The 24,334-nt window shown below is 28.1% G+C and overlaps 2 protein-coding genes across 3 annotated transcripts; one reads left to right on the forward strand and one right to left on the reverse strand.

Annotated features, from left to right (window-relative positions):
- Window positions 1-12,574: 12,574 nt before the first annotated feature.
- On the forward strand, window positions 12,575-13,838 carry LOC114177139 (cytosolic sulfotransferase 12-like). Its single transcript, XM_028062393.2, has one exon. The coding sequence runs from the start codon at window positions 12,661-12,663 to the stop codon at window positions 13,657-13,659; it is 999 nt and encodes a 332-aa protein (XP_027918194.2). The 5' UTR covers window positions 12,575-12,660; the 3' UTR covers window positions 13,660-13,838.
- Window positions 13,839-15,331: 1,493 nt separating this feature from the next.
- On the reverse strand, window positions 15,332-22,545 carry LOC114176082 (Translin family protein). Of its 2 annotated transcripts, XM_028060993.2 has the most exons (8): window positions 22,368-22,545; window positions 22,183-22,301; window positions 21,041-21,120; window positions 20,414-20,555; window positions 20,185-20,334; window positions 17,946-18,147; window positions 15,692-15,793; window positions 15,332-15,600 (listed from the first exon to the last, which is right to left on the reverse strand). In XM_028060993.2, exons 1-7 carry the CDS (start codon window positions 22,429-22,431, stop codon window positions 15,693-15,695), a joined length of 858 nt encoding a protein of 285 aa, XP_027916794.1. In that variant the 5' UTR covers window positions 22,432-22,545; the 3' UTR covers window positions 15,332-15,600; window position 15,692. The 2 variants fall into 2 exon arrangements, with proteins under 2 accessions (XP_027916794.1, XP_027916795.1); XM_028060994.2 differs by lacking the exons at window positions 21,041-21,120; window positions 22,368-22,545 and having other exon boundaries at window positions 22,183-22,307.
- Between the last annotated feature and the right edge of the window lie 1,789 nt (window positions 22,546-24,334).

Genomic DNA, 24,334 nt, shown 5'->3' on the forward strand with positions numbered 1-24,334 from the left:
GGTAGAAGAGTAAGTTAGTATCTTTATCAGATGAATGACATCAAATAAGAGTTTTACATCAGGCTAATCATTTTTTTTAGATGTGAAGACAGAAAAATTGATTATAAAAAAAAAATACAAATTGATAATTATGAATAAAAAACTACAAAATTGATCTAAATCAAACCACATAAGTTTAGATGGGTTGTGATTGGTATGTATATTACTTCATCTTTAAATTGGACCAAATCAGCCTGCATATAATTTTTATGTTTGGTTAAAATATATTTTTAACCAAAAAAAATCGAATCAAATTGCACTACAAATAATCCTATCCGTGACTATTAAAACTAGATTCTTTTATAGAGTGTCTCCACTGTAAAGCTCTTAGTTAAAATCTTTATAAAATAATTTTCTTTGAAACATGCTATGTAGTATGATGAAACTTGTACTTACAATCTTAAGATTTTTTTTAAGACTCCGAATCTTAAAAAGTATAAAATATTTAGTTATATAAAACTAATGAAGCACAAAAAAGAGCATGAGTTTTATAAAACCTTATCTTAAAGAAAAACTTATTCAAGTGTGTTAAAAATAAAATGAATGATAAAATTCATTTAAAATAAAATAAGAAATCATATAAAGGTTTTATTAGGTTAGGTAAATGACCTAACAGTGAAAAGAGAACTTGTTTGTATCTACATTTGAGCAACATTCTTTCTCTCCGTAAATATATTTATTTTTTTTTATTGTTTTATGGTTGGGTCGAAGGAAAAAAAAAACTAATGAAGGTGAGAACCATCCTTCCTGCACCCCTCTTTATTTCTGCACCCGTAAGTTTTGAAATGCCTCATTTACCCTTCAATTTTTCTTAAATGCCCTTTTACCCCAAAACCCTATTGTCTCCATTTTTGTCTTTCAAAGTCACGCAGCCCATTTGGATTCTTCTCTTTGAAGGAAGAAGGAGCCTTTCTCCTTGCACCTCCATTACTTTTATAGTGTTAACATCTGATATTATACTTTAAAAAAAAAATCATTACGGATGTCGTCTGATAAATGCATATAAATAAATTTTTGTTTTATTTTTTAATTTATTTTTATCTTATATTATAAAATACATAAAGATTTTATTTTATTTTTAAAATTAAAATATAAATAAATTTTAACAAAATTAAAAGTATAAAATAAAATTAAAAAATAATATATATATATATATATATATATATATATATTTCCAAAATTAATATTTTAATTTATTTATTTCAAAATATTATTTATGTTGTTTATATCACATAAAAATAAATTATATACATATATATTAATATTTTATTTTATTCTTAAAATATATTAAACAAATTAAAAAATTAACATAAATGGAATTACAACTAAAAATGGCAAAAATACTTATACTAGCGGATATCCTCAAATAAAATCCGTCATATAGTTGGTATTTATGAGTAATGAGTATTATAAACAAGTTAGGTATTGATATCATACTATATGTACCTGTGTATACTCATTACTTGCAAAAAATTAAAATTAAAATTTAATTTATATTTAATTGAATTTCTATTTTGCTTTATGTTTTGTAATTTTATTTTAAAAATTTATAAAATATATATTTTTTTAGATATTAGCAGATATTCACGAGTACTTGTAAGTTTTAAAATAGTTGCAAATATATTTTAAATAGATATCGGATTAAATAGATGGATAGTAGGTGAATTTTTTACTGAGTCACGTTGCACATAAGCACTATTTGTACCCGACCTGACCCATTATCATCCCTAGTCACCACTTCTCCCACAATCCTTGTAGAACCTACCAGAAACCTGCAAGCCATGAAATAAACTTGTACCTCTTCTCATTGCTAGAATGAACAAAGACTTGAAATTGTGAGTTATGACTTTCGTTTAGTTGCATATGAGTAATACAATATAGAAAAACAAAGAAGAAGCACATATATGCAGTGACCACTAAGGAGAGATGAGGCACGAAGCAATGTTCAAAGCACATAGGGCAATACCATTTCATTATTCTTTATTTTAAGGATTAAGTATGTTTTTAGTCCCTGAACTTTTATCTAAAATTTGGAATTCGTCTTTGTCTAAAACTTTTATAAATTTTGGTCACTAAACTTTAAAAATGAATGAATATAGTCATGTTAACTCAATTACGTTAACTTTTTTTGACATGTCAAACACATCTTTCAAAAGATATTAAATCTGAAATGTGTCAAACGATATAAACAACTTCAATACTAACATGAAACGCGTTCAACACATCAAAAAAATTTAACTTAATTTGGTTAAAAAGACTATATTCATTTATTTTTAAAGTTTATGAACAAAAATGTATCGAAATTTTGGTTAGGAACAAATTTCAATTTTAGGTCAAAGTTCAGGGACTAAAAACATAATTAACCCTTATTTTAATTTGTTTTCAAAAGGGTAAATGAGACATTTCAAGTTATGAGATGCAGGAAGGAAAAAGGGGTGCAGAAAGAAAAGGCCTGTAGGTGTGTAGATAGTTTGGCCCAATTGTTCATAGCTTTTACTATTTGCAGCAGCATCTTAGCTATTTAGTATAAAACAAAAATCTGCTTATTATTTCTATTCGAAGCACCTTTTTTACTAATCCACACTGTAGTTACAACACCTATATTTTAACCGCATCCACAGCATACATTTTTTCTAATCAAGATCCAATTAAACTATTCTTAATTATCTAATTATTAAGATAATCATTATCTATACAGTCTTTTATTTATTTTATTCCAGTAATATACGTAAATTAAATTACTAACAATTTAATTATATATAATCGTTTAATTAAAAAAAGCCATTATATAACCTGTAAATATTGACCAAGGCAAATTAATTAACTGTAGTTACATGTGTTAATTTCTTCATGCCAAACACTTTTATTTTAAATTATTTATGCGCTTGTATTTACTTTTTTATTGTATTAAAAATAATGAAATTAATAATTAATTTTTTATTATTATAATTATAAAATTAAATATTTATAATTTAATTATAAAGAGTCTTTAATTTTTTAATTAAAAAATTATTAAGTCTATAACAAATCAACTACTAATGAATTTACCATTTCACCCATTCTTATTATGTTGACACGTGTCCGATGTTTAGGTTTTTCGGTCTTTTTGTAGCATATAACAATATTTTTGTTTTTTCTGTCACTTCTTTACTTATATTATAGCAATAATTTCACACTTAGTAGGTTGTAGGATTTATGAGTTGTAACTGTTATTACTTTTTAATGTAGGTGCATGGCCTCATCATTAGTGCATGAAATTACTATTATTAGCACAAGTGTATCAATAATTCTCGAGGTATAATTTGTAGTGTTAATACTTTGAAGGAAATGTTTTAATTGAAGTTAAAGATTGACAGATAATACTATATCCTTAGACAGTGAAAGTTTGACAAGATCATTTAGTTACAATAATGAATGACATGAAAGTTTGATATGAATGACAGTAATTGGATTTTTGTTGTTGTTAAAGCAATGAATTCATACTTTATGTTTTTTCCTCATGGTCTATATTTTTTTTAATTACTTTATATTATGACAAAGTAATTCGTTCACCTTTTATTTAATTGATTGCCCTCCACAATGATCATAACTCACCTTAGTATAAGATGCCATTTCTGTTTCATTGAATGTATCTTTAGAATTCGAAGATTTGAGGTCATAGAATTTCAAAATGCTCATAGCTAGAGAAGTATTTGGTTAATGAGGTTTTAGTCGTATATTGTAAAATACTATCTTCAATTATCCTATAATGTTCTTTGGAAGGATTAGAGTAGTAGAAAATAGTTTAATTCTTTACTATTGTTATTCTAAATTTAATGTAAGATGTGACATATTACTTATTACCAATACAATGTTGCAGGATTAGATGAAACTATCTTGGTAATGACAGTGTCAACAAATTCTGGATTAAATGAAACCAAACACATTGATGGTGCCCATGCAAGTGTCAACAAATTCTCAATGTTGCAGAAAATGCCTTCATTCAGAGCAAAATAGTTGCAATTGAATATTATTCTCTTACCTCCTAGATGCAAATAAAACTATCATTCTATTTATGTTTTAGTTCTTTTTCTTTTGCGAGTTTGAATTGACATGACAACTAAAATTTTACTTTAATTAAACTTTGTATTTGGCATCTACTATTTGCAGTACATTGTGGATTTCCAATGACAAATGTGAAAGAGATTTGTATTTGGTCGTTATGTCTATAAACCATCTAAAAAATCTATGATGATGGTATAATTTGTAGTCCTTGAGTTATTCACATGCTTTTCTTATTTTATTTAATGACCTTTAGGATTAATGGAAATCAAATTAGAAATTTATGGAAAAGGCAATTTATAAGCATGTATGGGATGAACAAATCAACAATTTATTTCTTGAGAAATGGATTATCTTTGATGTGTGATAGGATTATGCCACCTAAGTCAAAGTGTTCTTTGGAAATTAGATCTTTTGAAAATATTTTTTATTTTTATAGTTATTATCTTATTATTAGTTACATTTAAAGTAATGTTTAATTAGGTGATAACTATTATGCTAATAATTCGTTTTTTGTATTATTATTATAGAATCTCACATTAGTATGTTGCTGAAATATGGATACTTGAAAAATATTTTAAGGAAGTTTTTAATTTTTCATACATATAATTATTTTTTCTAAACATATACCAAATTCATTTTGATTTTGATTCATCTTCAATTTCTTATTTAATTTATAGCTTTCCATTCAACACTACTGTTGTAGTTATGTAATTGTGGTTGTAGCTATTGTGTAAAATACATTTTTGTCTGTAGTGAAGTAAGGTTGAAGTAAAGAATTACTTAGAATAAAATTGTTCACTGTACATTGATATATAAGGCTATTTTTTATGTTTGAACTTAGTTGATTGTACATTTACATGATTAGCATTGAATTTGAATCAACAGATGCTAAATAAATGTATCATTAAGTTCCTATTTGAATTTTCAATAATTGTGCGACATTAAACATAATAAAGTTTTATCTTTTGAAACCTTTCGTATAGTTAAAATCTTTAAAACCTTTCATAGTGTACCTTTCATATTATTATCTGTTTTCTATTATTATCATTATTATTGTTATTATTATTATTATTATTATTTAAGTGTATGTCATTTATTGTTCTGATTTCTTTTCTTATAATTAGTGTACAGGTGTTGCACAATTTTTCTTGTAGTTGTTTGTCTTTTACACTTTGTCTATGAACCTCACTTTTACATTATGTTAAAAATATGATATTTTCTAGGGTAATCAACATATGCATATATATTTAGCCGATGTATGTTTGTGTGCCACTTAATATTGATGTTAACGGTTGAGTTTAATCCTTTTATTTTTAAATTATTATGAAATTGGCAAACTAATCTATAGATATTATTTTAGGTGATACCCTCATTTCCAGTGATACTAGCAACATTGCTTATGGTACAATTTGAGGTATGCATTTATTCATATTTAAGGTCATTCCCATATTTAAAAAGCCTACTCTTTTGAAGCATAGATGCCAGAACCTAAGAGTTGAGTTGTATCTGTTTCTTAACATTATGATTAATTAGATTCTCCCTCGATCTTCTTCATATTTGGTGAGAGTCTTAAATGACCATGACATGGTTTCTAAGCTAAAATTAATTGATAGTAATGGACTTCATCATAACAAAAGCAAGTTATAGCAATTTGATTTTCTATGTCCTTCTTCATATGTTGATATTGTTATAGATTAGACTCATTGTTTGGTTTAAATTTTTAGGTTGGACGGACTACAATAGCATAAGCATCGATAAGAGGGCTTCCCATAATTCTCAAATAAGATGGTGAAGAAGTTTGATAGCATAAAGGAAGTTGCTTTTTTGTTCTCAATTAACTTAAGATATGACAATATCCAACAATTTGTGAACTACATTTCTTTTATCTAAAAAGCATGTAATTAGTGTTGGGATAAATTTATATATGTTTTAAACCCTATGCTTATTTTATCAGTATATATAATATATAATTGTTTTCAATATTGTCCAATATTTAGTTTGAAAAGAATATTTTCCATTATCAGTTATTTTATGTGTTTAGAATTGTATGTCCTTTGAAAAAAAAGACATTGACTGAAGATTGAGGCTTTGTACATCTACGACCTATTGTAGAAGTTGTAATTGTTATTGATACACTATGATCAATATTCTTTCAATATTCAAGGGGAAATACTTCTATAGTTGCAGATTTTCAATCTATTGTTGTTGACATTTTGTGTGCTTATTCTTCTTTTTCATCAAGGAACTAAATTACTATCAGCCTTTCTCTTTATAGTTTAACATTGGTAACCTACTGTTGTTATTCAGTGGCCTGTTACATGATAGTTTGACCTTTTTTCTCATTAGATGTTCAACTTTTTATTTTCTGTTGATAGATGAAGGTTTAATAAAACAATTGTATCTCTTATAGTATTCAACTTATGATTTTCTATTGACAAAAGACATCTTATATACAATATAGCGTGATGTAACAATTAATTACATATGGTCACTAAAGTGGTTTTGAACAACTATCCTTTCTTTGCTCTCAATAATCTTTTAGCAGTATAAAAATTAACTACTATTCATATATGCTTCATTAATTTCTTTCATATTATGCTTGAAGGTTTAATGCCACTGACTTCTTGGTAAAACAGAAAGGTAAAAGACTATTGATGGTTGAAGATTCTATGAACCAGAACTAATTTGAGTTAGTCCATTCTATGCGTACTACAATAAAGCTTGAAAAATAAGAATAGAATGTATGAGATACACAGACACAAAATAACAAAAGGAATGGCTACTTTGTATTTAAATTTGTGGTAACAATTTATGTTGTATATTTAGTTTCTTCCAACTTATATATGATAATATTATGATATGCTTTTATATTATTGTTTCCTTAGAATTCTTTTGTCTATTCAATTTCTTAATAAATTTGTCTCTTCAAGGTCCAATTGACTTGAATCAAAATTATTGGCGAGTATAAATCTAGATGATCCTGTAGTTTTTTATTTCCTCTTCCTTAAAATGAATTACATTTTCTTAGAAGTTAAAACTTTGTAATTTCCTATTAAGAACAAATTCTCTGCCTTTTATTTTTACTTTGCCTTTAGTTTTAAAGGAAATATATTTACCGATGATTTTGAAACATTTGATATATCTTTTTACATGAAGTTTCTACATATCTATTGCACTAGCAATACTTGATCATTTATCCCGAAGTAAAAATGATATAATTTAAGTTGGTGCTCCCTTTGTTTGTGGTGTAGTTAATTTTTGTTGTTTTTTTAAGTGTAGTGAACTTGGTTTCAGTCATCTTTTAATATTATGTTAAAAATCTCACCATCTTTTAACATTATGTTAGGAATCTCATGTATTTTTATGTGGTTAGATTTTAATCAATTTAATATTCAATTGATTACTCTTACTATGTTGATTTAGTACATAATAAAATAATTTTATTTTGCAAAAAAGTATAAATTTATAATTAGTATTTTCATGTATATGTTCACATGGTTTTTTCAACACAAGTGTATTTAAAAGTAATAAAATGATAGAATCATAGATGTAAATTTTATGTATAAATTCATTTTCCAAGTTTCTTATCCAGGAGATACAAAAGTTGTTTTAAACTTTTTATTTTAAATTTAAAAGTTTCCAAGTTAACGTTTAATCTTTAAAAATATCACGTCAACTAAAAATATAATTAAAATATAAATTAATAAAATTTTGTATTATATAAGACTAAAATTAATTTAATAAAATTTAATTAAATTCAAAATTTATTTTGTAAAAATAACACTCTACAAAACGGCCTATTAAATAAATAAATAAATATATATATATATATATATATATATATATATATATATATATGATAACATTTGTAATAAATATAATGTTGATATTTTTAGAATAAAATCGTGCCTATTTTCTATTAATTTTTATTTACTTTTTATGTTCTTTGGGTTTCGTTAACTTTTCGATTTTTAGATAATTTATTCTATAACTTTTTTGTGATGTCTAACATTTTCATTATTAAAAATATTTAATATTTATTTTTTCAACTTTGACCTGAAAAAGTACACAAACAAACAGGTGCGTTTGCAAAATTTATACAATTTCATTGTTTTTATTGTCTAATAATTTCATTATTAAAATATTTATTATTTGTTATATATTGGTGCCTACACAGTATTTGAACAATTAAGTATGCAGAATAATATGTATTGTAGTGATTTTGTGTAAATACAAATTTTGTCTTAGGTTAAAAACTATGAGTACAAATAGTGTGTTAGTAGTTACCATATTTGGTAATCGGTAACCAATTTCATCAAATTGAGATTGAAAGAATATATGACATATTTTTATTGTTACATATAACTAGGATTAAGTGTTTAAAAAAATCTCATATTTATAAGATTCTTTTTTCTTATAATTAACTCTACATTTTCTAAAATAAAATATTATAGTAGAATATAATGATTTGACTGTTATGTGTAAATGAGATATATAAGATTGAAAAACTAATTTAGAAATATAACAAAAACGCCTTGACAATAGCCTATAATGAATATATAAAATATTTTAATATATCTTTTTTAAATAGTTGATTAACTTATTTATCATTATTACATTAACATGACTTTTATTTTCTTACATTATCTATATATATTATATATTATATATAAAACTAATTTAGAACTTATATCAATAACTATAAAAAAAATTATACCACGCCAAAAGATCCGTGTGTATGCATAAATTACATTGGACAATATATTCACTTATATTCTACATTTATAACTCACATATGTCCATCCTAATATGATATAGAGACGTATTTAACTCAATTCTTATATTATATATTATGAATCAAAGTTTTAACCTTGTTACTTAAACTTTTTTTAATAGATATTAAATGTACAATAATTTAAGTTTAATTTCATTTTTTTTTATGCTTTCATTTGACCAATTCTTTTCGATATTTCATTGACAAATTTTAACCTATTCGTATTATATTTATTTTGTACGGAATTTATATTTACTATTACTTATCATATATTTTTAAGTATATATAATTATAATATTTGATACAATCATACAAATAAATTATTAATTTAAATATAATAATAAATGTATTATTTTTTATTACAAATTAAAAAAAAGAGGATTTTATGAGAAAGTAAATTGACATAAAATGGTGAAAAGTTTTTATCATTTTTCAATTTTTTTTTTAATTTAAAAAAAAATAATTAGCATACAATTATATCCATTAATAAATTTATTTACTTTCTAATAATCTAAATGCATAATTAAAGATTTTGTACTTATTTCTTTTATTTTTATCTATATTCAAGCTAAATTTTATTTATTTATTTAACTGAACTATATTATTTTATATAAATGTTTGGTTGTTCTTGAATATGTAATAAACTGTAATTTTTTTATTATTATTATTAACAAAATTCACTCTAACAAACTTTTTCTTTAAAAAATACAAATTAAATAGTTAAATGACACCTAACTATTCACTTTTATTTTATATGGGATTTATAGTATATTTAGATTAGTATTTTTTACCTGATGATATTTTAATTAATTGTGTTTATTCTACGAATCTTATTATTATTTAAATTAATATTAACATTAGTTATATTAGTATTAGTAGTATTAATATTATTATTATTGATTATTTATATTATTATTATTATTAATATTAGTATTATTATTATTATTAGCATCGATATTAACAATAATAATAATAGTATTATTATTATTATTATTAATCAATCATTCCTATCATATATATATATATATATATATATATATATATATATATTAGCATATATATATATATATATATATATATATATATATATATATATATATATATATATATATATAAATGAGCAAGAAAAAAAAGAAATCAAGGAATTTTATTTAATATAATATTTAATTAAAATGTCTAATGAGAAATTTAGTCATAACATTACTAATAAATTACTATGTCAATTTTATAATTTATTACAAATAAATTCATATTTAAATGTTATTTTTTTATCTTAGTATTTATTATTAAAAAAATAATAATATCTTTGATTCATCATATCTCAATATCTTTCGGTAGTTTTGTCTTACTGTTTTGTTTATCTGTTTATGATATATGCATATGTTTTTATTTATAAATTTTAAGGTTTTTATTTTGCATATTTGCATATTTTCTCTATGTGTCTATATTGTTATTTGAATTAACATTAGAATTAGTAATAGTAATATTAGTCTTAATAGTTATAATATTAATAATAATTTTAAGTAATAGTAATTATTATAAAAATAATAATAATTTAATATAATTTATTTTTTTATTAAAATTTATTAAATAATAGTTTTTAAAATATAATATTTTTAATTAATTTAAAAATTATTTTATATAATTTTACTATAAAGGATATTTTAATAATTTTCAAATTTTATTTTCATTACTTTTTATTTAATTTATCATATCAGTCAAATCATTTACTAACTTTTATAAAATTTATCTTTAAATTTACTCACTTTATCTTCTAAATCCACTTAAAGAAACACAAAAAAATAGTTATAAATTTTATATGTGCAGTCCGATGTTACTATGAGAGATTTTCCCACAAGTATGTAATCTATAACAATATATAAAGAGATCCCTCTTTTGTGTCTATATTTGAAAATACCAATTTTACCCTTTAAAATATAATTATTTATTAAATTTTTTAAAATTTACTGTTACTTTTATAAATTTTTTTTATAAAATCGTTTATCTATTCTTTTTTTTTCTATTTATCAACAGTTATTCTCCCATATTTTATGATATATTTCATTTTATTTTTAATAAATATAATTTTTTATATATTAACTTAATAACATTACATTATCATCATCAACTAACATAATATCAGGTATATTTAAAAAATGCGTACACACAGGCGTTTTCGCACCTACGTGTACGCTAGTATTAACTTAATAATATGTTAGAAGTGAGATTTAAAACTAATTCAACCCTACAAAATTAACGATTTGTCCCAGTTATATATATTATGAAATTGTTTTATGGTATTTCCAACCATATTAAATCAGATCCAAATTCTTTTTTCCTCTCTTTGAATGTAAATATAGTCAAAAAATTATTTTTCATTTGAAAGATAATCCAAGAAAAAACCAGTGGTGGTGTCGTATTGTGACACTAGGAGAGATAAGAAAATATGGTAAGTATCTTCCATGCATAATGCATGTAGAAATGGATGTTGATGCCTTGCATGCTCCTTTTTCAATAAGAGTTTGAGAAATTGACAAGAGACATTACAATGGTAACGGACCCATGGAGACATACTATTGATGAAGATCACATGCATTCATTCAGAACTTTACTGTCAAAGCCAAAACATAGTCAGACACCCTCCTCCAATTATTTTCATGCGTCCTATCTTTATATTTTTATTACTAATTTCAATTTCTATATGGCTAATAATATTTACTATTATTTTTATTAGTAAGGTTGTTAAAAAATACTACATAATTTGAATCCTACATATATCTCCCTTGTTTTAAGTAATATACAACTAATTGATTAAATCATAAGATGTTAATTTATATTTTATTAAAATTTATTGGTTTAATAAATTTAAAGTCTCATTATTAATTTTATTGTTATTTTAAATATCAGGGTATATATTTTTAATCTCTAAATTCCGAATCAAAATCAAAAAATGTTTAGGTTTCACAAAATTTTATTTTCAAACTTTAAAAATTAACAAATGAAGTTCGTTTAATCTAACTGTAATGTTTGTCAAAATTAAAATTGATTATTGTTCCAAACTTTTAGAATAAAGTGTTGGTATCTTAATTTTGAGTGAGAATTATATTTTCGAAACTTTTGTTGCAATTTAGTCCATCAACCTTAAATATATGGATTTAATCATTTTAATAAAATTTTATTAATTTATTTGACATTTCTAACATGATTCATTATAGCATTTGAGGTGTTTACGTGGTTCGATACATTTCCGTTTCAATGTTAGATAAAAAATATGTTTGAAACTTCATACAAACATAATAAAATTTATTTAAAATAATTAAATTTACGTGTTTCAAAAATTGAAAGACTAAATTGAAATATAATTTTTAATTTTCAATAAAATTTAAGAAACCAACAACTTATTTAATCCGTAAAAATAAATTGATATAGTTATTTAAATCCAAAAACAACCTTTCAAATTACCATTTGATCTATAAAGTGTTAAAGTATGTAAAAAATTGGGACATTCTGAAATATTATTTAATACATAAAAATATTTAACACATATTTGTTTATAGAATTTTATAAATAACCTATATAAAAATTTAAGATAAAGTTATCTGAGTTTCGCACCAAAATTAAGATTATGGTGCTAAAAAATATACTTAACTCAATAAAATAATATTATGTATGAATTGCACAAGATAATCAGTGTGTCTAAAGTGATAATTACTGGAATCGCCAATGATGAGAGCATTTCTTCTGGTCGACCAACAAAAACCTGAACACCTCCTTCATTCTTCCCTTTCTCCATCCACACCACCATGTCAGAAACTGAATCTACTGTGGTGCCCAATTTCCTGGACGAGAACAGGGAAATCACCCAACAATGCAAGGACCTCATTCCCACTTTACCATTGGAGAAAGGTTGGCTCTCAAAGCATCTTCACCAGTACCAGGGCTTCTGGCACACCACAAGGCAGCTTCAAGGACTTCTCTCCTGCCAAAACCACTTCCAGGCTCATCACACCGATCTTCTCATCGTAACCACTCCCAAATCAGGCACCACTTGGCTCAAAGCTTGGACCTTTTCCTTACTCCACCGCCACAACTATCACCCAAGTGCACAAAACCACCCTTTGCTCACTCACAATCCCCACTTTCTTGTTCCCTTCTTGGAACTTGATCTCTACATTGACAAACCCTCACTCCCTGACCTCTCCGCAATGCCCTCTCCAAGGCTCTTCTCCACCCACATGCCCTATGTCTCACTCCCAGAATCTGTCACACAAACGTCTTGCAAGATCGTTTATCTCTGTAGAGACCCCAAAGACGCTTTCATCTCCCTCTGGCATTTCACAAACAGGCTCAGGCCGCAAACCATGCTGCCCAACTCTCTCCATCAGGCATTCCACAACTTCTGCAGAGGGGTCTCTCTGTATGGACCCTTTTGGGAGCATGTGTTGGAGTACTGGCAGAAGAGCTTGGAACACCCCGACAAGATCATGTTCATGAGGTTTGAGGAAATGAAACTCAACCCCGAATTTGTGTTGAAGAAACTCGCCACCTTTTTGGGGTGCCCTTTTTCCCGTGAAGAAGAGGAAGCTGGTCTGGTGCAAGAGATTCTCAAGCTCTGTAGTTTTGATAAGTTGAGCAACTTGCAGGTGAATAGGAATGGGAGGCTTTCGTCTGGTGAAGCACACCGAGCTTTCTTCCGCCGTGGTGAAATCGGAGATTGGAAGAATCATCTCACTGCTGACATGATTCAGCAACTCGATGCCATCACTCAAGAGAAACTGGCCCCACATGGTTTGAGGTTTTAGAATGACTCTATGTTTATTTAGTTATAAACGGTTTTTAACCGATGATGTTGTTGTGGTTGCAAAATGTTTTTGTTTGGTTTTAAGTCTGGCTTTTGCAGGCAAATAAACTCTCTTTCCCTCACCAAAGCGTGCAATTTCAAATGTATGAATAAAGAAAAACTTGCTATTTTGTTTTACAATTTGATGTGATAGGTAAGTCTCCCCAATGTTGTAGTTTTCCTTTTTGTGGGAATGAAAAAGTCCTTTTGTATTTAAAAAAGTCAAAATCTTGAAGATTTTACCAATTGGAATCTAAAATGAAAATATATAAAAAAATAATAAGAGAAGTTTTTTAGGAATAAAAATATTAGTTTTTTAGAAAATTGATAAAAGAAATTGAATTACTAATAAATAAAAAAGTTTATAAAAAAAAAATCTAAAGTTTTTTTCTTTTTCATTTTTTCTTTTTCATACAAGAAAGCAAATCTCTCCAGCACACCACTGAAGATTTGCTTTTAGGGTTGTTTATATGAAAAACAAAATAAAAGGGGAGAATGTGATTCTTTGACAGATTTTTCTACAATTCCTGGTGCTCCACTGAGTCCTTAGGCACCACCACTCTTCATTTTTTATGTTCCTGCACACTCAACTTCTTCTTTCCCTCATTTTTTTTATCATCACACACCACAAATCACGCCCCTCACGGTCCATTTGGAGGCTCCCATTTTGTCTGCAGAGGGTCCACGCCACCGTCATCTTCATCATCTCCCTTCTCATCTCACACCAACCATTAATCACCCATCATCGCCTACATCTTCCACATGCACAAAATTAAAAACACACACCATATTCTGCACTACTCTCCACATTTCATTTCCGATGGCGTGCGGTGATGAGACCTTGAGTGCTGGTCTGGATGGTTCTGCCATGGAGAAGAAGGATGTAAACCTTTAAGTGAATTTTCTTTTAAAAGGAGAAGAAGATAATGGGCTGATCTGGTTCACTGCTCTCATGGGTTTCTTCCTGCACCCCATTATTTTCTTCCTCCACCCCCAAATTTTTCTTTCACACTTTGTCCCTCCTAATTATATACTAAATAATTTAACTCCTAATTATATATAGGACTGTGTGTTTTTGGGCGTGCTAGTTTGGAGTGGAGTGAGTGGTTGAGTTAAAGTCAAACCAGAACGATGAAGGTTTGTGTTTATCGAATTTTGAAGTATATTTTGAATCATATATATATATATATATATAATCATGCATTAAAATTAATTTTTAAAATAAAAAGTAAACCTTAAACTCTTACAATTATTAAAACACCATTTATATAATTAGTTTTTTTGTATGATTACACCATTTAAGAAAAACATAATACTTATATAAAAAATAAGTTGAATATGAACTGATAACAGGTATTGTCAAAAGCTTGTAAATCTTGCAGAACTTATCCCAACTCAATAAACAAAATCCGTTTTCACTCAAAACTTCAACAAACAAAATTGAAGTTTCAAAATTTGTAGACACAGGCAAACCCGACGCATACCAGTATCCATTAATTTCCTGACACAAGTTTTTAAGCATCATGTTTTAGTGGAATTTTGTGGGCAGAGATGGCTAATTCATGGTTTATCTAATTAAAACTTTTCTACATGTCACTAAAAGAGGCACATCAGATATGATGACAAAGTGGAGATAAGGCTGAAATGCTCGAATGATAGCATAGTTCAAACTTACTGTCAGTTTTCTTTAATCTCAGAAGATTTAGAACAAGTTCAACATTATGTGATAACGATCAACCTTTACAAGAACAATATATTTTCATCTTTGGCTTAAACATCCTTTTCGATGATCATGGGCGAAACACAAAATATCGTTGAGATTGGTCCATGCAGTGATATCAACCTCCAAAACCTTCTAGCAGACTCTCTCATTGACAGATCTCACAAATCGTCCAATGGATAGCTGGTGTAAAGATAAGGAAACCTCCTTTCATTAGGAACAAACACTGCACAAAAAGCCAGATTAAACTAAGACAAAATAACGAATTCAATACCTCATAGTTCAATATCTGGAACTCCCACCAGGAAAGAACTTGGATCGTCGGTTCCAATAAGTGGAATATACTCAGACCCTCTCACATGAACACTAAAGCAAGCTACATCAAGAACATATGTCAGCGAGTTTGGAGCAAAAGTTGCATACAGAAGATCTTAACAATTCTCTCACACTTCATTTGGGTGGGAAGGGTGAGAAAAGGCTATCTTATATTGGGTTTTCAATATGAATGAAAATACTGTATATAATCAACATTTTAGATTGCAGTGGCAACGGTTTGCTGTTTATGTAAATATAGTGTCATCACATTGTAAAATCCGGTTTTTCTAATTTAGTAAGGATGGTTTAAAATAATAAAGATTAAAATTCGAAGTTATGTTTAATATATAAATTAAAATTTTAACTTTTTAATTATTCATTTTCAAAAACTCACCATCTCTTTATACTTTCTTTTTATATTCTCTCTGCATAGCAGATGGCTTCAGCTAGATCAACTCAATCCAATAAAAATTGGAATTAGAACGGAGCGGTACGAGTATCATAGTATCCGTACCCATTATACTCTAATTTAAATTAAAAAAACATAACTAAAACATTAATACATTGATTTTGAATGGGTTATTTTTTGTCAATTGGTTTTAAGAAATCTTCATTTCTTTGCAAACTGTCATTCAACACTATTAACATCGGTTATTTGCACTTTGTTTGAAATTTATGAATGTTATGCATTGTATTTTTATTTGAATTTATGGTTAAAATATATTGTTAAATATTAATTTTTTCTAAATACTTGCGGGTACCCGTAGATATCCGTGCATATTAAAAAAATATGCAGATATCCGCATGAATATGAGTACGGGTTCCTCAACCTTCTTTAAACTCCACCTTATTTATCCTTGAATCTCCTCTTAATTGTATTTTTATACAGGATCAATGCAATGGTCGGACAATTAGAACTAGACATGAGTTTGGAGTATTATATCATTTTAGTCCTCGGTGACTTGTGTTTCTTTTGCCTCTCTAGCTCTCGTACATCAACGCTTTGGGCACTAGAGTCTAGAAAAATTGTACCTACTTGTTTCTAGTTTTTCTACCACTAAGTCTTTTAAATGTGAATCGTGTCAACTAGGTAAACGTACTTGTTTGTTATTATGACATTGCTTGGGTAGGATCACCATGAAATAGGAGATCCACTTTTGGATATTGTCTTTTCATTGGTAGAAACTTGATTTTTTGGAAAAGCAAGAAAATAGTTGCAAGATCTAGAGTTGAAGTTGAATACCAAGTTATGATAGCAATTGCATGCGTGATTACTTGGCTTAAGCAACTTCTCCATCAGCTAAAATTTGGCAATACATACACGACACTAGACCAATATGTGACCATGCAGTTGCTTATGTGCTGTCATGGTTGCTTCAGAAACAATGCTCCTCACCCAAGTTATGACTTGTGGCTTGGGTGAGATTCTGGCCTAAGCCACAAGTCAAGAGAGATACTGAAGTAACTCTCTCCTTTGCAGCTCTGGCTGGTAATGCGACATGTAGTCGGTCAAGCAATGAAAAATTAGGTAGTTCGGTGGTGCTTTGGCTTGTGCACTTAGTCATGTCGATCAAGAAACCAAGTGATGCTAGAGTGGGGGAGTAAGTGTTGATTCTCTTTCCTCTAGAGTTGATTGATCAAACCACAAGAGAACGCTCAAGCAAGAGAGGTCGTCCAACCAATTTTCTCTCCTCTAGAGCTAGTATCGCTCAAGCAACGTTAGCTCTCTTAAGGGATATGGTTGGTCGTTCAAGCGATAGTCTTATAGCATAGTGAACATAGGTACCTCAAGCGAGGTAGTTTAGTTCATAGTTATTATATATGTATATTTGTTGTTACACATAGTCTACGTAGTATGTTTTGGTAGGAATTACCATAATAATGTTCATGCATCAGCTGACCTAGAATGGGGTTATCATACAAAATTATAGCTATTAGCTGCAACAAACATCAACATTTAAGAGTGAGAATGATTTTAGACATAAGAAAATAATGGAGTTGAAATATGCAGGATCCAAAATCATGAACTTAAGAAAAGAATCTCATGAGTGAATGTAGAACTAATTTCTTTAAAATATTACGAGATGAAATATTTTTCCAATTACCCACTAGATTATTCTATTTGTGCTTGTAGTAATAAGGCATCAAGGCATCAAACTTGATAAATAGAACTTTCAATCTAGCAAACTGTAGTTTGAAAACTAATGCATTACCATTCTCTATTTTCATGACACTTTGGAGCATTACATCCATCTTTGTTTTCATGTCAGAATTGTCATCCATAAGTGGCGCTACAAGAGTAAGCTCCCTGTATATATCACGCACAAATCTGCATATTTTCTCAGCATATTCAAGTTCACCATCTGATATCCTACCAATTGCTAAACGCATCAGCTCTCCAGTCAAATCTGCAAGCTGAAAAAAATAACGGAAAGGATGATTTAACTGCCTTAAAACATAACTTTTTTCACAAATAGATATCTTGGACTTTTACTTTTCCAAAATTGATCCTTAAACTGCATAATATTTTATTGGCTCCTTCTATTACGTTAGGGTTAAATTACTGACAATGATAACCTCAATTGTTTGTTTTTCTGAAATCTCGACCTTTAACTTTTATATTTTTAAATCAGCTTTTCTTTACTTAAAAAAAAATGTGGTTCCAGATTCAATCATGAGATTCGAAATGACCAAAACATTAGGTCTTCTTTGCAGTAACAGAGACGGAAAGGGAACTACGGTCACTGCCAACTCTGACTCCAACAGCTGACACTGTCAGCAGCAAACATGTGCAAATTTCATGGAGTCCCGAAAAGAAAACCGTGCCCTGAAAGTTAGTGAGCTAATACCACCTGCACTACTTGTGCCCTCTCTGGTGGTGCAACCAGCTGAGTGCTGACATGTAGCATTGTCCCATCACCCTCACTGAGCACAAGATCATCATCAAAGCATGTGTCAACTCAAGAAAATAAAGAAGGTCACATCTCACACTCCACCTTGGCCTCATTGACAATGCCATCAAAAACCATTACAGTTCCCTCCATCTCCACCGTCAATGATCCTCCCACCCCAGTTACCCACAGTGAACTGTCCCATTAGCTCCTGTAATGCCCGTCTAGTAATGCCTATGCATAAGAAAGTTTCTTAGAACCCACTAACCTTTCAAGAACCATGCAAAAAGGCAATTTTGATGGAGAAAGGCATACCAGTGGAGGAAGTTCAATTGGCAGGTGTGTGAGAATATCTCTGAGCTTATTCTCTCGCAGACAGATCCAAAAAGGATGGAGGAAGAATGAAGTCAATATGAAGGAGCATAACGAGAATTACTTTACACAGAGAATGCACCACTTGATAGCAGAAGAGGGTGGCTTACATCTCTGCATAGTTGCACACTTTATATCCTTTTCTTATTTCTTTTCCATTTCAGAAAAGTCAAAAATTTATGGAAAGGTGATTTAAAAATTAAAAGTAAGGGATATTCGGATTCAATCAACAAATGCCCAGTTTAAGGCATTGGTATCAGAACTAACAAATTATCGACCTGCTGAATACACTTGGTTGATGGTTGAATCAGTAAGTCACTAATTGAACATATGTCAAACTTTACACTAAAGGTTCTATATAACTTCAACTGTGTATAACCACATTAGTTTGGCTGATGTGGCGGTTCAGTTGCTATCTAGCCTCCCAAATATAAACATAATACTTTTAGTCAGTCTATTAAATATATATATTTTTAAAGTTTATGTGAACAAATTCTATATATGAAAAATTTGCTACACGGGTATCTTGCAAACTCACAGTAACCCATCTTGGTAAGCAAGGAAGCATAGGTTCAAATGCAACATAGTGCAAATTCTGCCCAATTTTTTGCCTTATTTCACTCGATATTATTCCCTTTGCATGTGCAAGCTTCAATTTTAATCAGATCTGCGCAAAGTGAGCAGGATAAAATGTACAAAGGGTATCAACAGGCAACAGTTGGTCAGAATGTACAGCAGCAACTTGGACAGTATACATGGGCCTGTAGACAACAATCAAAGAACAGTTCAAAGCTTAACTGGATGAGCCGGTTTTGACCAGTTTAAAGCTGAGTTAATGACGTAAGTATGGGTCAATACGATCTCTGATCTGAAGACGACTTTTTCTTGAGATAGGTCTGGTTCCCCATTAAACTGATCGGACTAGTTGGCTTAGTCCAAGTTTCACAACACTAGTTTAAGGATCAACTTGAACCGAAACAGATGTAAAGTTTACAGAGGTTAAAAGTCTTTTCTTTTCCCAACGTTAAAGTTAGGTTCTATGCATGTTTTACCTCCATGTGAAGATTATTAAAATGTGGCAAATGAAACTACTGAGTTCATCACAGCAAATAAAAGAAATTTTAAGAATCTGTTAAATTGGGTCTTTGCAACAGGGAAAATTATAAAATGTTAATAAATTTGTTTTTACCCCTAATAGATAATCAAGGACATTTATCTGCAGAGGATGTAGAGATGGATCATTAAGTGGTAGCAATGTTTTGTTTATCTCATCAAGCTCCAAAAGTGTTCCATTTTTGCAGAAACAACAGAATGTAGCTGCTTCAATATACTCCTGTATCTGCATAGTGCAACCGCCAAAGACAAGAATCAGAGAAAAGTATTTGATTTCAACAAGGAAATATATATGTGAAGTATACCCCTGGTGAGTATGCTCGCCTTAGCTTCCAAAAATCAGTTCCCTGCAATTCTTTGACTAGTCGTGACACATACTGATCTGTCACAGCTGCCAAGTCCTTTTCAGCTTTCTCAAGTACTTCCACTTTATTGAATTTACTCATCCTTGTTAAGAAATTAGCATACAGTAACGTCAGTAGGATCATGAAGATGTAGATGACATGTAAGATTTTAACAATAAATCATTAACCATCTGCAGTATTTGGACTCCTATTTCTTTTATTTTATTTTTTTACTGTAGAAAAAGAATCCATCGAGACTTAAAGGTCTAAATAACTCATATTTATTCATTCTATTAGCATTTAAAAATTACAAGGGGGATTAAGGTATAAATAATGAATGCAAGAGTAATCTAATTCAGATAATACTCACTGCTAATACAAAATAATCTCGTCACACTACAATAATTTTGGAGTACAATTAACTTGATTCAGATGACCAATTCAATAACATAGGACAAATTAATCCCAGAAAAGGGCATGAAAAAGATATAACGTAATGTTTAAGTAATTCAGCTAATGCAGGTGACACCGCCATGAAGGAAGATATATAGAGAACAGGAAGGATGGGGGAGTGGAGAAAGAGTAAACCTGTGCACTTGAAATATGACTTTTTTGCTATTCATTGTTATATCTCGACTTGCTTTGACCACTCTTTCCCGTTTGTCATTCTATAAATATACGTTTGAAAAGAATGAAAATAATATACAAAAATGGAACTTTAAACAGCAATATTGCAAAGGTACTGACTCTAAAGGATATTCTTAGCTACCCAATATCCATATAGATTCAAACCTTCAAATTAAGTTATTGTAAAGTAAGTTTCTTTCTATACATAATCAGTGAGGCAAGATTATTGTAAAAAGGGGCGACGTGTAGTGTGCTCCAAAACATCAATTAGTAAAATCCCAGATGAATAGCCAAACACTACCCCCACAAAATAAAATTTGAGAGGAGACTCTCCAACATAAAGCCCCAAGCCGAGGGGAGAACAAATATATATAATCAAAACTGTTAAAATTTCAACAACAACTTTGCTTGTAATTCCTGGATAAGAAAACACAAGTAAAAAAATTTTAAAGGAAAGTATAACATTCAAAACAAATGCACAATTTCTATGATTTACAACAAAAACATTCTATTTGTTGATTCCTTAGCCACTTTCATAAGGACAGATAGTAATTCAATATTCCCATTACAAATACAATGGTCAACATTTAACATCCCATCAGTCCTTTCCTCCTCTCTCAGTCATAGGCTGAGAGTATGTTATGGTCCAACGAGTTTGGAGAGAAAATTTGAAGTAAGAGTTCTCCTTGTTAAGAATTCTTCAAAATTAAAGGAAATAAATGAGAGATTGTTATTTAACTCCCAGCATCCCCTTTTCATATGTTTTAAACATTTTATGATTATATAAATAAATTAACCTTCATCCCTTTTCAACCAAACTGTTATTTCCTGTTATTTCCAAGCATATCCTCAAAGGGCACTAGATTGGCTTCGATACATCAGTGAAGAAAGAAAGTAGTATCCTTGAAGAAACAAGAATCTGAAACAAGAATCCATGAAAGCTAATATAAAGTAGCCTAAACGTGGAGAAAGACCCCTAATATGAAGCAAAACCCCTTTCAACTTACTCCTACTCAATCTTGCAATGAATTTCAAAAAGCTTGGGAATTTGAAATATAGAATAGGCAAATTAAATGGGGTGTGACATTAGATGGAAGCATTACTAGGTCATTGAGATATTCAGCATATCCGGTAAAAGCGTCCTTCATAGCGGGTTCAATGCCTGTGGATGTGGCCATGGTTCTTACCTTCTTTGCTGAGCCCTGAAAGTTGGTCCCTGAAACTGTGAAATTGAAAACAAGTTAATTAACCGCAATGGAAGATGTTCCAATTACAGAGAGAGGGTTACCTTGATGGAGGCGTTGAGGTTTTGATGCCATGAACAGAGAAAACTTTTGAAGAGAGTGTAACATGTGTTCTGTTCTTTTGATTTCTCTTTTCTTTTTAATCAAATAAGAATTGGTAACGGCATAGCTATACTTCCCACTCCTAAAAAACCCTGTAATATTTTAATTTCATCTACTTGTTCTTTGCTCATTTTTCTTTTCTAGTTTATGAACTTAAATTTTCTTAAAAGATGTACACTTTTGAAATTTTCTTAAAAGATGTAAATCTTTCGAAATTTTCTTAAATTTTCAGAGTAATCAGTTATTTTGTTCATAAAATTCTATATTTAGTTCGTCAAATTACTTGCACTGGATTAAAATCAAAATAATCAATTATTTTATAAGATGGTCGCACTTTAAAAAAAATAACGTATTACTATAAGTGGATAATAAATTATTAGCGAAATCTTGTAATTTTAATAAATATTATGATTAAATAACTCATTATATTATTATAAAGTAATAAATTATTGTTCTTGGTTCAAAGTTTACAATCATGCAGTGAATAAAACAAGCAAACACCTAAGAAAGGGGTCTGCTTTAAATTGTCAACTTTTTAGTTACAAATTATTCTTTTTCATTTGATATTTTTTAATTTCTAGATAACAATATTTTTAGTTATATTTTTAATGTAATTAACATGGAAAGAGAAAATTTAGTAATGATAACAATGAAAAGTAAGGCTTTCAAATGAATTTGTCTAATTGATATTGTTTGAAACCTTACTCCGATAGTAAGGAAAATATATGTAATGATAGAGAATGAATATAGGTAATATACGTTTTATTTTTTAATTAGATGCTAAAGTGAGAATGAGAATCTATATATATTTGTTATGATTTTTATCATATATAATATTATTTTTATGATTTTTTATGTAATTATTTTTATTTCTAACTCATTTTCACATTATAATTTTACCATTACAAATATATAACAATGTTTCATTTACTAAAATATAATATTTTAATGTCATCCTCTTAAATTTCATTTATCATTATCAAACATATATTAAAATATGAAAGATAAAACATTCGTATCTATATTTAGATTATTATTAGTTTAATATATTTTTCTCAATACAATTGATTTACTATTATAACTTTTATTACCATAAAAAAAAATTATAATTTAAAGATTTGAAATATTTTAAACTTGAATATTTGTTTTCCTAATAATTTAAAAATATATATTATTTTCCTTTATCAACTTTGTTTTATCGATCTTTGAAAAAATTAATAGATATTTTGTTTTTTATAAATATTTATTTATGTTCAATTATGTGGTATTTTATATAATTGTGTCATTTCATCTGATTATTATTTGACGTTCTAATTAAAAAATTATGCAATTATAATTTGTTTTTAAATGTAACATTAGAGAAACAAAAATAAATTTATTTGATATTTAGTACTTCATAATATTTATTTTTATAAAAAATAATAAATTAATATTGAAATACAAAGAAAAAAAAATGGGTATATGAGGAGACACAATTTTTAAACTAAAGTACAAAGATGGGAAATTAACTCACTTAAAATTAAAATTAAAATATAAAAACTAAACATTTTTCATAGATGAAAATCTTATAAAGGAACTGTCAATTAATAGAACAGGTACGGGTATCATAATATTTGTACCAGTATTCGCTATACTATAATTTAAATTAACAAAAATAAAAAAACATGATTTTAAATATTAACATATTGATTTTGAATGACTTATTTTTTTATCAATTAGTTTTTTTAAAAAATCATTTCTTTATAAATTGTTATTCAACACTATTTAAATGAGTTATTTGGACATTGTTTAAAATTTATGAATGTTATGTATTGTATTTTATTTGAATTTACAATTAAAATATATTGTTAAATATTTTTTTTTTGTAAATACCCACGGATACCCGTAGATATCCGTGAATATTAAAAAA

Source organism: Vigna unguiculata, chromosome 3, assembly GCF_037176805.1.
Source record: "Vigna unguiculata cultivar grain cowpea cultivar isolate G323 ecotype 2 chromosome 3, ASM3717680v1, whole genome shotgun sequence".
In the NCBI taxonomy this organism is placed as follows: domain Eukaryota; kingdom Viridiplantae; phylum Streptophyta; class Magnoliopsida; order Fabales; family Fabaceae; genus Vigna; species Vigna unguiculata.

Coding starts and splice junctions, on each gene's coding strand:
- LOC114177139 (XM_028062393.2), top strand. CDS start 12,661: ATGTCAGAAACTGAATCTACTGTGGTGCCCAATTTCCTGGACGAGAAC.
- LOC114176082 (XM_028060993.2), bottom strand. CDS start 22,431: ATGTTACACTCTCTTCAAAAGTTTTCTCTGTTCATGGCATCAAAACCT. Junction 21,121..22,182: donor CTGAATATCTCAATGACCTA/GTAATGCTTCCA, acceptor GTATATTTATAG/AATGACAAACGGGAAAGAGT. Junction 15,794..17,945: donor TGTCATGAAAATAGAGAATG/GTAATGCATTAG, acceptor TTCTTGATGTAG/CTTGCTTTAGTGTTCATGTG.